The sequence below is a fragment of the Camelus bactrianus genome, chromosome 16, assembly GCF_048773025.1.
Source record: "Camelus bactrianus isolate YW-2024 breed Bactrian camel chromosome 16, ASM4877302v1, whole genome shotgun sequence".
NCBI classification, from domain to species: domain Eukaryota; kingdom Metazoa; phylum Chordata; class Mammalia; order Artiodactyla; family Camelidae; genus Camelus; species Camelus bactrianus.
Genome location: NC_133554.1, coordinates 1,091,550 through 1,107,051, shown reverse-complemented (window position 1 = coordinate 1,107,051; position 15,502 = coordinate 1,091,550). Strand labels below are relative to the sequence as shown.

The 15,502-nt window shown below is 61.1% G+C and overlaps 2 protein-coding genes across 6 annotated transcripts in view; one reads left to right on the top strand and one right to left on the bottom strand.

Moving 5' to 3' along the window:
- The window catches only part of SHMT1 (serine hydroxymethyltransferase 1), an 80,811-nt gene extending 73,143 nt beyond the window's left edge, over nucleotides 1-7,668 (top strand). For all 5 annotated transcript variants that reach the window (XM_074342010.1, XM_074342008.1, XM_074342009.1 and 2 more), the window contains 7 exons: nucleotides 1,409-1,490; nucleotides 1,900-2,112; nucleotides 3,277-3,393; nucleotides 4,041-4,163; nucleotides 5,655-5,771; nucleotides 6,274-6,384; nucleotides 6,643-7,668. In XM_074342010.1, the coding sequence (XP_074198111.1) occupies nucleotides 1,409-1,490; nucleotides 1,900-2,112; nucleotides 3,277-3,393; nucleotides 4,041-4,163; nucleotides 5,655-5,771; nucleotides 6,274-6,384; nucleotides 6,643-6,815 (936 nt within the window). In that variant the 3' untranslated portion in view covers nucleotides 6,816-7,668. The remainder of the gene's footprint in view (nucleotides 1-1,408; nucleotides 1,491-1,899; nucleotides 2,113-3,276; nucleotides 3,394-4,040; nucleotides 4,164-5,654; nucleotides 5,772-6,273; nucleotides 6,385-6,642) is intronic.
- Nucleotides 7,494-15,393, bottom strand: SMCR8 (SMCR8-C9orf72 complex subunit). The gene is made up of 2 exons (XM_010973307.3): nucleotides 12,529-15,393; nucleotides 7,494-11,508 (listed from the first exon to the last, which is right to left on the bottom strand). Exons 1-2 carry the CDS (start codon nucleotides 14,889-14,891, stop codon nucleotides 11,055-11,057), a joined length of 2,817 nt encoding a protein of 938 aa, XP_010971609.3. The 5' UTR covers nucleotides 14,892-15,393; the 3' UTR covers nucleotides 7,494-11,054.
- Between the last annotated feature and the right edge of the window lie 109 nt (nucleotides 15,394-15,502).

Sequence of the window (15,502 nt, the reverse complement as noted above, 5' to 3'; positions counted from 1 at the left end):
ATTTTAACTTACCCCGTTTTTTAGGGAGTGGTAACCAGGTTTACTTTCTTGCTTGATTAGCAAGGAGGCTGGGATTGAACCTAGGACCTGTGCGTGCTCAGCCCCGTGCACGCCCCCAGCTGCTGATTTGTCATAAAGTCACCAGTTTCTTTGCCAAGTTCAGACCAGTTCACGGCCTGCAAACAAAGCCCCAAACCAAATGCCAGACAGCCCTGCAGCCTGTCCAGACGGTGTCCCGGCCCCTGCAGCCTTGCACACAAGCCTGGGTTAACTGTGCTGAGTTGTGGGCACTTTCCCATGTGGAAAGGGTGCCCCCCAAACCTGGACCCTCCCCCTACCTCCCTGAGCAGGGGCTTCAGCACGCAGGGCTTCTCACACCTCCTCTCCGGGGGCCCCATGCCCCTAACATTTCCCCATGATGACCCCTAGGTTGTTTACATCCCCGGCACGTGTGCTGTAACACGACTTCAATTAACTGAACTTACTAAGAAACGTGTTTCCAGAAAAGAGAGGAGGAGAGGTTGTGTGTTCCACACGCTGCAGGTGGATCTGCGGTCCACTGGGGTTGGGCTTCTGAGTGTGCGGTGGGGTTGGTGTCCAGGTGATGTTTGCTTCCAGGTGGGCGGCCACCTGGCCGAGTGCTGTTTCCCAAAGACCTCCCTCCCTGCAGTGGCCCTGTGCCCCCAGCGGGTGGCCTCTAGCACAGGAGCTTCTGCGTCTGGGCTGTTCTGTCCACCAGCTTGTCTGTCCCGCGCACACACATGTGCCTTCATTACATCACTTTTTAGGTGTGTTTAAATTGCTTTCAGTAGTGCTTTGTGCAGAGGTCTTGCACATCTTTTGTTCAGCAGTTTGCAGGTTTTGAGACTAGTGCAATACATTGTTGGAATTTCATTTTCCCCTTTTCGCTGCTTACGTGCACAAACATAGCTGACTTCTGTTTTTTGAGCCCGTATCCGGGGCCCTGTGTCCACTCACGGGGTCTCAGGGCTCACGCCAGCATCCAGCCCACGCAGGTGCACATTCGGTGTTGGTGTGCCTTCAGGTCCCCGTGATTCTGTTTCTTCTTGCCTCGTCGAGCCTGGACTGGAAGTGGCATGGGGTGGCGGCACCCTGGCACCGCACGTGTGCCGCGTGCTATCCGCCCTGGCTTACTCTGCAGTGGGGCGGGAGCAGGGCCCCTTCCCCGGGACCCAGCACCTGGGCCAGTTGTCTCACCACCTGTGCACCGCCTCGCCCTCTGGTCCCCATCGGGCTTGTCTCCTCTGGTTTTGTGCCGAGGGGAGCCAGCAGCTTTGGGCAGGTGGAGGGAGGCCCCCTGTCCTTGGCGGCTCAGGGTCCAGGCGGGAGGACAGCTGGTGCAGCTGGGGGAAGCAGCCAGGGCCACAGTCTCCATGACGTCCTGCAGGTGAACCCGGACACCGGCTACATCAACTATGACCAGCTGGAGGAGAACGCCCGCCTCTTCCACCCAAAGCTGATCATCGCAGGTGAGGAGCGCGCAGCACTCAGCAGACCCCGCGCCTCGTACAGATCGAGGACCTGGCCCTGCCCCCACACCACCCTCGCTCCCTGCTGGTCTCTGCTGTGGGCGCTGAGCTGCTGGGGTCTAAGTGCATCCTTTCGTCTCAGGCCAAGTGTCCTGTTTGCCACAGCGGATCTAGGCTGCTCTTGAGAAGCATCTGGACGTGTTAACCGACTAGTTAGGATGTAACGGCTGGGGCAGAGCAGAGAGTCGCCTTTGCACAGAGACGTTTTGCAGGGGTCCCTCCTTTCTGTTCTCGGAGGTCTCAGAGGGGGACAGGCCAGCTTGCAAATGCGCCCACCCGAGGCAGCCCTGTGCTTGAGCCAGCCACTGGCCGTGAGTGGCTCTCACCCGTGTCACCTCTGCCGCCTCAGGAACCAGCTGCTATTCCCGGAACCTGGACTACGCCCGGCTGCGGAAGATCGCAGACGACAATGGGGCGTATCTCATGGCCGACATGGCGCACATCAGCGGGCTGGTGGCGGCCGGCGTGGTGCCCTCCCCCTTCGAGCACTGCCACGTGGTGTCCACCACCACACACAAGACCCTGAGGGGCTGCCGCGCCGGCATGATCTTCTACAGGAAAGGTGGGCAGCTGGGTGTGGGCGGGGCCCTCCTCCGTGGGGCTCACACTCCATCGAGGGAGCCAGAGAGACTGACCAGGGACCCCGGGGGTGCTGGGGTCCCTTCAAGAACTCCTTGGCAGGGGCAGCAACAGGCCTCAGGGAAGGGATCTGGAAGGAAGCCCTGAGCGCAGCCCCCCGGGCCCTGGGTAGGGGGAGGAGGAGGAGGGACAACGTGCTGGTGCCGGCGTCCTGTGCCATCTTTCCTCCCCGGGAGAGGACCCCACGGGGTGACAGGAAGGTGTGCGCAGGTGGCCGGGGGCTCCGGGCGGCCTCGCGGCATGGCGTTGTTCTGGGGAACTTACTACAGCATGTTTTTAGAGAAGGATCCACAGTAGTCAGACTGTGAGACGCTGAGGTGCAGATCTCTACCACGGTGTCACTTAGTGAGGAATTTCTCCTTCCAGCAACAGCTCAGCTCGCGTGTGGTGCTCCCCTTCCCTGGGAGTCCCGCTCCGGAGCTGAGGGCCCCAGGGCCCAGCAGCCTAGCGTCAGGGAGGGAGTAGCCCCTGGTGACCGATTTCTCTTCATCCCCCGCGGGGTCTCCTCACCCAGGCCCTGTGGCCCGCTTGGCTTCTCGGGGCCCTTCCTTAGCTGGTTTACGGCTTCTGAGGCAGGCAGCCTCGCCCCAGATGCTCTGTGTGACCCTGGGCCAGCCACGCAGCCTCTCTGTGCCGTCTCCTCACCTGCTGAGCAAGGGCCTTGTAGCAGTACCCGCCCCTCCCGCTGGCCACTGGCCGCTGGCCGAAGTGAGGATTAAGTGATGCCCTAGGGGAAGCCCTGGCTCACGGCAGAGAGGCTGGTGCATTATCTTCTTCTCGGAAAGGAAGCTCCTTCCCCGCCTCCTTGGAGTTGGAGGGCGTCCCCGGGGAAGGCTACCCTCTTGGGCGCTCCTCTGAGGAAACATGCCCCGGCGTAGTCTGTTCCAGCCTCAGAGGAGGGAGAAGTTTGTCCTTTCGTCCGTGGACGGTGGTCCACCCTCCAGAAGCCGGCGCCCCGTCTGCTCTGCAGCGTTTCTGACCAGCCTCGCCTCTAGGAGGGGGGGGCCCGGCTGGGTCTGAGTCCAGGGAGGAAGAAGCCCAGGCGGGGGACAGCGGGGGCGGCCGTCTGACGTCTCCCTTCACCCAGGAGTGCGCAGCGTGGATCCCAAGACAGGCAGAGAGACTCAGTATAACCTGGAGCCGCTCATCAACTCCGCGGTGTTCCCGGGCCTGCAGGGTGGCCCCCACAACCACGCCATCGCGGGTAACGTGTTGCCCGCCCAGCCGGAGCCCTGGCCCACGCGCTCCAGCGGGCCTCCCCTGTGGCTCGCCCCGTGGCCCGCTTCCCGTCTTGGAGACGCTACCAGGGAGAGAAGGAACAGAGAGGGGCGGCTCCTGCACTGGGTGGGGCCAGGCCTCCCGTGCAGCGGCCCTGGGAAGCCACGAGGAAGGGCCTGACAACAGAGCAGGGACCTCTGGGCAGCGGATGGGCCCCCTTCCAGCCCTTCCACACAGACCGGGCTCCTGTGCTGGGACTCGGCACACGCTCTGCCTCCTCCTCCATCGTCTGTGCCCCTTCAGGCTGCCCTGGGGACAGAACAGGGCAGCAGATGAGTGGAGCGCACGCTGCGTGACTGGGCATCTGAGCAGCAGCAGGGGGTAGCTGTGTCCCTCACACCCACTGGGCTTAACAAGGATGTGAGGTCCATCCTGGGGACAGCTCCTCCGTGGTAACTGCACCAGCATAGACTTCGTGCTGGAGGTGGAGCCGGGTGACTGCAGGGCTAAAATACGTCACCTAGGAGGGAGTGTCACCCACCCCCTCGGTGACCCTGGGAAGCAAGGAGGCTGGATGAAACTGAGTGTTGCTGCCTTTGGACCCTGTCCTGACGTCTTACCCCTCCCTCCCAGGGGTCGCCGTGGCTCTGAAGCAGGCCATGACTCCGGAATTCAGAGTCTACCAGCGCCAGTTGGTGGCCAACTGCAGGGCGCTGGCCGAGACTTTGATGGGACTGGGCTACAAGGTGGTCACAGGTACGACAGGGACCCAGCCCGGGAGGCAGCCCTACTCCCTGGGGCTGCGTGAGCCTCACCCATTCTGTCAGGGTGTGGCTGCAGCCACGGGGGAGTCGGGACCACCTCAGAGGCGTCAGCGAGGCCCTCGGCCCCCTTCCATGCACAGTATCTCCGTGGCTGGACCACAGACAAGGGTGATGGTGGCTGCCCTCTGTCCCCACCTGTGGGACCACCGTCACTGGCCAGCTTTCTGAAAGGGGCCCCCGAGGAGGGCGAGTCAGGCACCAGCAGTCACAGCGCAGCGGTGGGGGGCGGGGGCAGGAGAACTCTGTCCCTCGGAGTGTCCGCAGCCACCTCGGGTCAGGTGCAACACTGGACGGGGACCTGAGCGACCCCGAGTGAGGTGGGCTTCTCAGGTGAGGCCCGACCTGGGGGTCACCACAGGTCACAGTTAAGGCAGCGTTTCCCTGGCAGCAGTGGCCCTGTGTGCGGGGGAGGGTGTGCGTCTCTAACCAGCACCCGGGGAATGCTGGTTTGGGAAGCAGGCTTAGTGTCACAGGGACGCAGGCCAAGCTCCGTCTCACTGTGGGCGCCACGCAGCAGCCCTGGCAGCCGGTGCTGCTCCCTGGGGCCCAGCCGCTTCCTGAGCTCCCGGGCCCACGCCGTGGGCGGCGGAAGCAGAGGTGGTAGACCCCGCATCGTGCCCGGCTCTGGCCAAGCGCTGTCTGCACGACCTTACTCACCTCACGACAGCCTTGCGAGTTACTGGTCTTATTTTGCAAATGGCCGCCTGAGGTCCCCAAGCGCTGAGCTGCCTGACCAAAGCCTCGTGGCTGAGGGTGCACGGTGGGTCCAGAGCCAGGTCGGCTCAGCCCACGTGCACCTCTTAAGTTGCAGCCGTCACCCGAGGCAACGCCTGGGATAGCGGGAGTTCAAAGTGAAGGTCAGGTGCTCGGAAGATTCCTGGATGGCCTCTGGCCATTCTGGAAAGTTCCTGTACCTTCTGCACCCTCATCTGCATCACTATGAAGATACCATCACCCTTGCGGGATGAGGGATAAAACGCGCCGCGGGCTGGCAGTGCCCCCCCACGTCCGTGGTGGTTACCCCGTGGAACGCCCACTGCCTGCCGCTCTGAGGCCGCCTTGGAGGGAGCCTTGAGGATCAGTTTAGAGGCAGTGGGGGACATTCCCAAGTGATGCTGTCACCCGACAGGCTCCCAGGCACTGCCTGGCCCCTGGTGTGTGGGCAGGTGGCGGTGGGCGGCCTGGGCTGGCCGCTTTCCCTCAGCCTCACGGCCCATCCGCATCCCCAGGTACCCTTTTTGAACTACTCCTTCCTCTCAGACTCTCAGGCCCTGGGGCACCTGGTCATTAGCAGGTGATGGAAGCCTTCCAGGACGTGTGCTGGGGGTCACCTTCCTGACCTCATCTGGTGTAGTCCCCTGCACCCCACCCCTGTTTCTTTGGAGGAGATTCTGTATTCCCACATGTCCAACCCGGTTTCCAGGTGGTTCTGACAACCATCTGATCCTCGTGGACCTCCGATCCAAAGGCACGGATGGCGGCAGGGCCGAGAAGGTGCTGGAAGCCTGTTCCATTGCCTGCAACAAGAACACGTGCCCAGGTGGGCCTCCTTGGTCCTCTCTTCCATGCCTTTCCATCATGCTCCTCTTGGCCGACGGTGACATGGCTCTGGGGACAGACATCAGATGATCTGGGGCAGACCTCACAGTGGACGGCAGCTGGGCCGTGGCTCTCCCAGCTGCCCCCTCCCATGCGGCTCCGACCCTGGGTGGTGGAGAGGGGAGGCTGAGGTCAAGTGCTCAGAGGTGAGAGGGCACCTGAAGGTGAGGCGGCCGCCTCTGGAAAACCGGCTGGATTTCTCAGTGGGTCGCAAGTAAGATGCGGGTAACGCACCTCGAACCTGGACAGACGCTGGCCTCATCGACGGAACAGGATCTGCGTGGCAGAGGGTGACTTCCTTACTGTCTGAAGTAGAGCAGCCCACGTGGGCCTGCTCCTGCCTGCAGTGGGACCGGCTGTGCCTTTGGACTGAGTGCCCCTCCCTGGCGCACGGTGGGCAGTGGTGAGGTGGCTGAGGCCCAGATGGCCTGTTACTCTTGTAGGTGACAAAAGTGCACTGCGGCCCAGCGGGCTGCGGCTGGGGACCCCTGCGCTGACGTCCCGGGGACTTTTAGAAGAAGATTTCCGAAAAGTCGCCCAGTTTATTCACAAAGGTAAGGGGAGGGGTGTGGATGCTGGCTGTGCCGGGTCGTGTATGCAGGGCCCCACTCAGGACCGAGCGGCTGGGCTGGAGGACGGCCCTGCTCCAGGCCGAGCACTGGGCCAGGCCAGAACCGTCACTGCAAACCGTGGGGTCTGGGGTGGCGGCTCATCCTGCCCATGCGAGGGGCATCTAGGAAGCAGGTCTGGGGGAGTGCCGAGGGCACGCGGGCAGGAGGGTCCGGGGACTGGCTTGTCTCTTGCCTGCACAGGGATACAACTGACCCTGCAAATCCAGGATGCCGTGGGAGGCAGGGCCACCCTGAAGGAGTTCACGGAGAAGCTGGCGGGGGAAGAGGCGCACCGGCGGGCCCTGGGGGCTCTCCGGGCAGAGGTGGAGAGCTTTGCCTCCCTCTTTCCTCTGCCCGGCCTGCCTGACTTCTAGAGCTGACGTCTGAGGGCCCAGTGCCATTCTGGGGCGCCACACAGATGGTCAGCTCCCTCCAGCCCTCCGAGGGGCTTTTTTTCGACTTTGCTACGTTACCGTCTTCACAAGTCAAAATTTAAGGCTCATTGTTAGTAATTCTGGGTTAAGTTATTAGGGAGTTTAAATTTGAACCTCATTTTCTCACTGCTACATATATATGGTTACTCTGGAAAAATGAAATACAATTTAGCCATTCAACCTTAATTATCTAGACTGTAGAGCAGAGCAGAGCTACTGGGAAGGTTCCAGTAATGTTACTCACTCTGCTCTTAAGAGTCCCTGGGCTTCCTCCAGACTCGCCACGGCAGATAAGGAACAAAGTTGAGCTTGTAAAAGCCACATGTTGACAGCTGTTCCCCAAAGGGGGGCTGAATTAACGACCATTGCAATTGAGGTAGGAAAGTCCTGACCCTTCTGCCATGTGCCTTTGATCTGAATCCCAAGTTACAAAGTCTATTCCAGGTGCCACCCAGCTCGCTAGGAGTCCCTCTCTCCGCACCTGGGGACACATGCAGTCCCCTGCCCCAGACCCCAAGACAGGTGGGCGAGCCGGGGGCTCTGTGCACGTCAGCCGGGGGCTTCCTGCCCAGTGCGAGGTGCCCACCCCCACCTCCTCTGTAGTCGGGAAGCCAGACGTCACCTTCCCACAGAAATTTATTTTTCATAAAGCTGAAGTGCAAAACACGACCGTTTGTAATATGCACAAATTTTAACCACGGAACATCTACAAGAATGATAGCTTTAAAAAATACAACCGACTTTTGTGTTTCAAAAATAGCTTAACTCAAATAAATTAATTTCTTTAAAAGTACTCTCCTCACACCACCTGTCTGGCATTCCTCTGGTCAAAGTCCGGCGCAGCTGCGCCTGGCGCTGCGGGCCTTGCTCCTCGCTGGAGCCTTGCCAGGTGGGAGCCCGGGAGCCAAACAGTCACTCCCAGGAGGCCGGGCACAAACCAGCAGCTTAATTCACTACAAAGCGCTCCCAGCCCCCCCGCCCGCCACAGCCACACCCCAACCGTAACCGCAGGGCCAGAGGCGGCTGGCACGCAGGGGGATGGGCTCGGGAAAGCTGGGTGTGCTGAGGCCCCATCAGCCACTCCTTTCTCAGTCTGTTGGTGCCATCTCTCCCTTGAAGAGTCCAGTGTGGCCAATGTCCATGAGTGCTGGGGAAAAGCCAGAAAGCTCACTGGTTTGCCTCAAAGCACGAACCAAGGCACTTTCTTGAGCCTCTAGGAAGATAGCAGGTAAAATGTGATCGCTGGCTTGGGGGACTGGCGCCCCCGGGGGCTGAGGAGGGCCGCCACCTGTGCAGACAGCGCAGCAGCAACGTGAGAAGCTGGCCAGGGGGCGACAGGAGGCCGGGAGACAGGCACACGCCCGGTGCTGGCAGGAGTGGGCGGCACGCGTGCAGGCGCCGGCCTCCAGGCTAAGCGGCCTCCAGGGGCGCGAGCTGCGGGGCCCTGGCCTGGGCAGGAGCCACCGGCCCTCGGAGGACCTGAAGTGGGGTTGTTGCTTGTTTAGGCGTGAAGTCTATGACGCTGTGAACATAGCAACTGGTCCGAAACAATTAAACCTAGGTGGGGAAGACAGGAGAGCCATTCACGGCCTATTTCTGGTCCCTGGTGCACCGTGTGTAACTTCAGCTGGTGCAGTGCATCGGGGAAAAGTCCGCTTCTAAAACCCGGGTTCCACTCAGGGAGCAAGGCCCCAGGACCCGGGTGCTGTGAAGGGTTTTGGCTGATCTCTAAGCTGGAGATCACTGCTGCAGAATCGCTTGTCCGAGCGGGCTCTTCTTGACCTGGCCTTACCTGGACCTGCTTTCAGAGGGGGGAGGGCAGGAAGTGAGCAGGAAGTGGAACAAACCTCAAAATTTGGGTGTCTACGCCTTCAGCGCGACCCTCAGGACGGAAAGAAGTAACGAGGCGTGCAGGTCCTCTGCTGTCTGCAAGGGTTTGATGTGTTCAGACGCTTGCTGGCCTGTGACGTGAGGAAAACCTGCAGTGAAGACTCCCGGGGACAGTGGCCTGCTGCCGGCCCAGCACCTGGGCAGCAGACGCGCCGGGGTCTTCTGGTGGGCCCCGCCCTCAAAGCGGCAGGGCCAGGCGGCTGTCTGCCCAGTGGGCCCAGGGCTGGTCCTCCTTCAGGACCCCTTTGAGGAGACGCACGTGGGGTATCAAGCAGTCCTTCAAAACTGCCACACTGCAAAGTTAAGGTTTTGACCAAAATTTCCATGCGGGAATTCAACCGCTAGTCAGTGAGGCCAACTCGACTCAGTGAAGGAACAGCTCTCAGAGAGGCTCCTGAGTGCCCTCTGTGGCCACCCCATGGCAGTCTGTTCTGCTCTCACCCCAGCGTCCTTGGGGCCTCCTGACCATCCGAGGCGAAGCTTCCGCACAAAGTCCTCAGAGTGGACGTGTGCCTGACTCTCAGCCTTTTCCAACTTCCCAGGTGAGAGGTGTCACCTGCAGAGTCCGGGCTGGCAGCCCAGTGATCACTTCCATCTGGGCTTTTGGCCCCAAGGGCCGCTCTTCCCTCCGAGATAAGATGTCACAAGCTCGTGCCCCTGGAGCCCAAGCAGGCAGCCATCAGCCCCCTACTTAGAAAGCAGAGCAGCATCTGAACTGGACGGTGGGTGACAGAGGAGGGCAGCCTTCACGCCGGCGCACACTGCCCGTTCAGAAGCTGCCAGCATGTCCCTGGAAATGCCTCTGCAGACAAACATGCGACGCCAAGGAGACAGAAGCAGCAGCACTGCCACAGACCAGGCTCGGTCACACCCTCCGACGGGAATGGGGACCCCGACCAGAAGCCCAGGCAGGGAAGGGCTGCACGGGTGGCACAACGCAAAGCTTCCCAGCGCGCCAGGGCTCTCTGCGCCCTCCGGACGCTGTGCTGTGCCACAGAGCAGACGGCAGGACCCCACTGACGTGGACCCAGGCCCCGCAGACGTGCACACGTGCTTGGGAGCAACCACTGTGGCTGGTTCAGGTCTGTTTTATCACAATTTGGGGGAACAAATTAAAAAGCAGGAGTACTAAGCATTCTCCCTAGAGAAAAACAGCTTAAGAAAAAAAAGTACGGAGTTTCCCAGATTGCAAGAAACCGTCCATCTGCACACCAGCGTCACTGTGAAGGGGACGTGGGGGGGTCCTGGTGGGTGAACTGGGGAGCAGCTCCTTCAGAGGGGGAGGTGGACTCAGTGGGGGCCAAGGGAGCTCCTGTGAGCTGCGTGCACCCCAGGCTGGCATGGCCTCCCCAAGGCAGATCACGAAATTGGCCACATGCAGCCTTCCCGGAGAAAATCCCAGCCCAGCAGGCCGACCAGAATCCAGCTGCCGCCATACCCATGAGAGCCCTCGAGGTAGTGAAGTGGTTGCAAAGGTTTGCTGTGGGTGAGGACTCGGGTGACCCCTGCTGGGCTCCAGCACGTCTACGGACCCTCTCCGAGACTAAGGTGTAAAGACTCTGGCCACAAAAGCTGGGGGAAGGGCTGGGAGCCTGCCAGCTCCTCCTAGCTCTCATGGGGGGACATCTCATGGCCCCTGGCTCCCCACCCCGAGAGCAGTTCTGACAAATGGGGACTCTGGTCACTCCTGCTGACCCCAAGCGACTTGGAGCGACTTCCAAGGCCCAGCCAAGGGTGCTTGGTGAGAAAGCAAGAACGGGACAGGGCTCTGCGCTCTCCCTGTGGCCGTGGGGCCCGGCTGCACTTTCTCCCTGCACCTCACTCGCTCAGGGCCCCCGGGGATGGTTGCTCTGTGACGCTGAGCAGAGGGCGCCACTGGGGTCTGAACGAGGCGATGGCTGTTCCACGAAATCTTTCAGTGAATAGCTGTGTCCCGAGTGCTCAGAGGAGTGGCCGGTGGCCCACGCAGTCCTCCCAGGCGGCCCCGCCTTCTTGTACCACAGTGCACCATCGAGGCATCCTGCCCTGGCTCCCCGTCCCTGGGCAGCCGGGAGCCCCCACCTACCCCAGGCTGCTCCTCTCCGGGGGGCAGAGACTGTCACCATCCTTCCAGGCACCTCCGGGGGCCAGCCCCCACAACCCCCGGAGCCACCTGTGACCCAGGGCTGCCCTCTTGGTTTCCTCCCTGCTGCTGCCTGAAGTCCACACGGCTGAGAGGACCCCGCTGGTCATGCCACTCCTCCCCAGACTCTGAATCACAGGTCTTGGTCATAGTGGCCGGGACCAACCTCAGATCTTGTACAGAAAGCTGGGGACGTAGTCAAACCTGAGCGTGGGCTGAATGGCCCCGGGGTGCTCCTGTGTGTAGTGCAGCCTCAGCAGCTCGGCCAGGTACTGGACCACCTTGACGTCTTCGTTCACCAGGCCCAGGCTCAGCTGCAGGAAGCTGGCCTGGCGGCTGGCGGCTGCTGCCTCTGCCTCCCGGCCACGGGTGGGCAGGTGCAGGTGGTGGCAGAAGGTGTAGAGGAAGGCCTTGGCGCACAGCTGGGCAAGCACGCTCTGCACATGCATGTAGTAGGTGCTGCCCCGCCGGATGTGGGTGCGGCGGTCCGCCAGCCGCGGCACCAGGGTGCCTCTGTACAGGGGGCAGCGCAGCGTCTTCCTGTCCAGGTCCAGAACGCTCGTGTAGCGGCTGTAGCGGCTCAGGGCATGCAGGGCACCGGTGCCAGCGGGGGACACGGCTCTGAAACACACACACACACACACACGTCAGGAGGCAGGAGCCCAGGAGGGAAGCCCAGCCCAGTGGCCACTCTCTGCCCATCACCACATTCAGACCCTCCTCACCCCCCACGACCAAGGGGAGAGCCCGGGAAGACCCACGAGGCCCCAACAACTCGCCTCCTGCTGGCCTCTGAGGCCCTAACTGTGGCTTCCCGGTGACTCCCTTGCAGCCATGCCAAGCTTTCCACAGGGCCGCAAAATCGAGGGCCTGTCTGCTCTGCCCGGAACACCCGCCCTCCCTCCTGTACTGGCTCACGCCCATGTCAGACCCATCCAGCCTCCCTGAGCCCCAAACCCCTCCCTGCTCTTCTGCCTTCCTGCTCTGGCCTTGGTCCAGCCCCTTACCTTCCGAACCTCATTCGTGAGGTAGAGAACGGTCCCTAGCCTACCCCGTGGGTCACTGTGGAGGCAGAGGGAGTTGTGCTCAGGACAGCACAATCACCTCAGCCTGCCACTGACCAGTGTGGCGGCTCAGGACCATACCCCGTACTGCGCCCGGCACGTTGGAGGCAGGCAGACAGAGTTCATTCGGCGAGGGAAGGAGGCTAGAGTGTCCAGCCTCAGGAAGCAGCCCCCAACAACACCCTCTAGACCAGGTCTCCTGGAGGATCAGGGATTACCCTGAGGAGTTCGGCAAATGGCTGCTGACCAGCGATTCACCCACCAGGAGGCCAGCAGACCTCGGGCAGCCGTGATTTAAAAAAATTCTTCCAATTCATTCTGACACAGTAGGGCACAGACCAGGGCTGGCATTAACTGAGGAACTGCAGCCCTCGAGAGACGGAGCGGGACGTGGGCCCGGGACTGGGAATGATTTCCCAAAAGCGACTCAGTGGGTAGGTGCTGGGCCCGCCTGGAAGCCAGGCCTCCTGGTTCCGGGTCCCTCACACCGATCTGTGAACCTCCCTGAGAGGGACATCCATCGGAAGCCTCCTCTCCACCTGGCCAGGGCCCATCCCCACCACCCGGAACCAATTACCTCTGCAGGCCAATAAGCTTCCACTTCTGAAAATCCGAAATATGCAGCGGAGAGGAGACCCAGTGCTTCACAGGTTTGGCACAGCAGCCATAGTTGGGGACAAAGATGGACAATGCTGTCACGAGTTTCCTGACCATGGCCTCTTCCTCCCCCAGGACCACAAGTGTCCTCCCGCTGAGTAAGGAGTAGATGGCCGGGTGGGCAAAGGGGTACTGGCGGATGAACTTTAGGGCGTTCTGGCCAGCCCTCTTCTTATGCCTCTCGGAAGAGGGGCCGGTGGGGTGAGCGGAGGAGGGCATCCTGTCCGAGCTGGTGGAGGCGACGCTGCTGACACAGCTGGTGCTGTCCGAGTAGTCGTCCAGGCTGGTCTTGCTGCCGTCCTGGCTGGCCAGCAGGTGGCTCGGGTCCAGCTCATAGGCAGGGAAGCCTTCGGAACTGTGGTCTCGGGAAGAAAGGTTGGAGTTTTCCATGGCGAAGTCCACGTGGAAGCCCTGGTCCTTCTGCCTGGAGCGCTGCGGGGGGGTGCTCACGACCCCCTCCTCGTCAGAGAGCGTGAGGGCTGGAGAGGAGAGGGGCACCTGCGGACCCCCGGTCTCCTTCCCAATGCAGCAGGAGGCATCTGTCTGCAGCGGTGTGTTTTCCACGCTGCCCTCCTCGGCCTCCCCCGGCTCTGGCGGGCTGGTGCCTACCTGGAAGTGGATGGCTCCCTTGCCGTCGTCCGCATATGACTCTTCCTCGTTAATGGCACTTGGGTAGCTGGCCTTAAAGTCATCAGGGATGAGGGCCTCAGAAGGGCAGGTGCTGAGGACTTCAATACTGTCCTCGCTGATGGTTCTGTGGCTGACTGCTTTGCTCCGGACCACCTGCGGGCTCAAGGGCACCGTCAGGCTGCCCAGGCTGTCAGACTTGGACAGCACAGAGGTGGCCTTCTCGGTGCCCAGAACCTCAATGCTTTCACCGCTGCTGATGCTCCCTTTCATGTCCATGTCCAGGCAGTCCAAGTTGTCCTGGGGGTCAAAACTGCCCGATTCTGTTCCCTCCACTTCCTTGTACTCCTCATCACCAAGCTCCTGCTCCATCTTGATCAGCACAGACTCCACGCTGGACCTGTAGGAGCCCACGCTAATTAACACCTGGGGAATTGGGCATTTCTCCAGAGACCTCGAAGGTGGCCTATCTTGGCTAGGCTCAGCGGGTGCGCTCTCCTGTCTCACTACCGCCCTGTCGTCAGCCTCTGCAAAGTCTTCAAAGAGAAAGTTGGTCACGTGCTGCTGCTTCAGGAGGGCTCTGTCGATCTGGCTGGTCAGGAGGTAGCACAGGTCTCCTCTGAACATGCGCTCAATGTGGCTGAGCTGAGCCAGCGTCTGGGTGAAATAGTCGGTGTCACAGAGCTCCTCCAGGGTTTTCAACTTCTTGTCAAAACACTTGGTGGACTTCGCTTTGATGAGTTTCGGGGTGTAGGCAGGTCTGCAGGTGTATCGGTCTGTGTCAGCGGACTCTTCAGGGTCAGAGGTAGTGGCTGCCTGGCTGGGCCGGTCCTGGGTGTACTCTGTCTCCCGGGAACACAAATCGGACCCCTTGGACTTCCGACGAGGGTATGAGCGGATCTGCTTCAGCAAGTCCTGGTGTTCGATGATGGACTTCTCCACGCTGGCCAGCTCGTTGGCTTTCTCGATGGCCTGAGAGGAGTAAAAGCCTTTGTCATTGGCTTTCTTCTGGATCTCCGTTTCCATGTGCAGCACTGTCCTGGTGTAATCCAAGTCTTTCAGTTTCTTCTCGAGTTCCCCAGCAAATGCCTTCCTGTTGCCTGTTTTTAAGCACTCTGAAGCTTTGGAAAATTCAGCAGAAAGCTCCTGGAACTGCTGCATGATTTTGTGCTGGTCGGCCGAGATATAAGCCATGCAAAAGGGCCTAACAAAGCCACGGGCCTCCAGGTCGTACAGGGTGAGGTGGTGCACATAGGCAAAGGCTCCCTCTTTGGAGTCTCCCAGCACGACCTTGGAGTCCTCCACGAAGTTCAGCTTGGGGTAGGCAGAACCAGGGGGATGGCCCACGAAGGATGCCTGGTAATCCACGGACATGATCCGCAAAGAGAAGTAATTGAGATCGAAAGTACCAAAAACTTTGGTGTCATTGGGGATGGTCAGCAAGGGCTGGGGTCCCACCTGCTCAGAGAACTCGGAAATAAGGATAAAGTCCCGAGAGAACTTGGCCCCGGACAGTTTGGACCACGGATTGGCTCCTTGGCTGGCGAAGGGAAAGAGCGGCACGGAGTACTCCTCCGGCAGGGCCGGCTCATTGTAAGGCTCCTCCTCGTACTCGTCCTCTTTGGTGAAGGCCACCACGTCAGGGGCGCTGATCATATTTCCAGATATACGGAGAGAGCATTGAGAGGAAGTGGGAAACAATGCGGATGTAGCTAACGCGGGGAAGCCAGGCCTCTGGAGGAGGAAGCAAACTCCTTGCGGTCTTCTTTGCGCCCTCGGGGGTACGAGCTGCCTGTCACACACCCGAGGACTCAAATTCCCGAAGACCCTCAGAACTGTAGTCCTCCAGGGCCCTCGGAGGCCTCATGAACTCCGCTGGTCGGGAAGACTAGGGAGGCCGGCTGCCCTTCTCCTCCTCCTCCGGCGACCGCGGCCGGCGCAGAGCACCTGCAGCGAGGTCACTGGCGCTCCCCCTAACCCACCGCGACGGCAACAGCCCCAGCCTGAGCGGGTGCCCAACGCGGGGCTACGGGCCGCCGCAAGACCACACAAGCGTGGCGGCCCCGACGGCCCGAGAACAGAAACCGTCGAGGCTCCTCGGACGCAACAACCGAGAATAAGCTACCGCGGCGCCGCCATCTTGGCATCACATGACTTGCGGAGTCGCACCGCGTGACCCGGAAGCGTCTGCGTCGACTTCCGATCCAGAGTGCGGCGTCTGCCCAGGGCAGAGCGGGAAGGGAGGGAAGTGCTGTGCGAGTGGCGCG

Coding starts and splice junctions, on each gene's coding strand:
- SMCR8 (XM_010973307.3), bottom strand. CDS start 14,891: ATGATCAGCGCCCCTGACGTGGTGGCCTTCACCAAAGAGGACGAGTAC. Junction 11,509..12,528: donor AAGCTTATTGGCCTGCAGAG/GTAATTGGTTCC, acceptor TGTGTGTTTCAG/AGCCGTGTCCCCCGCTGGCA.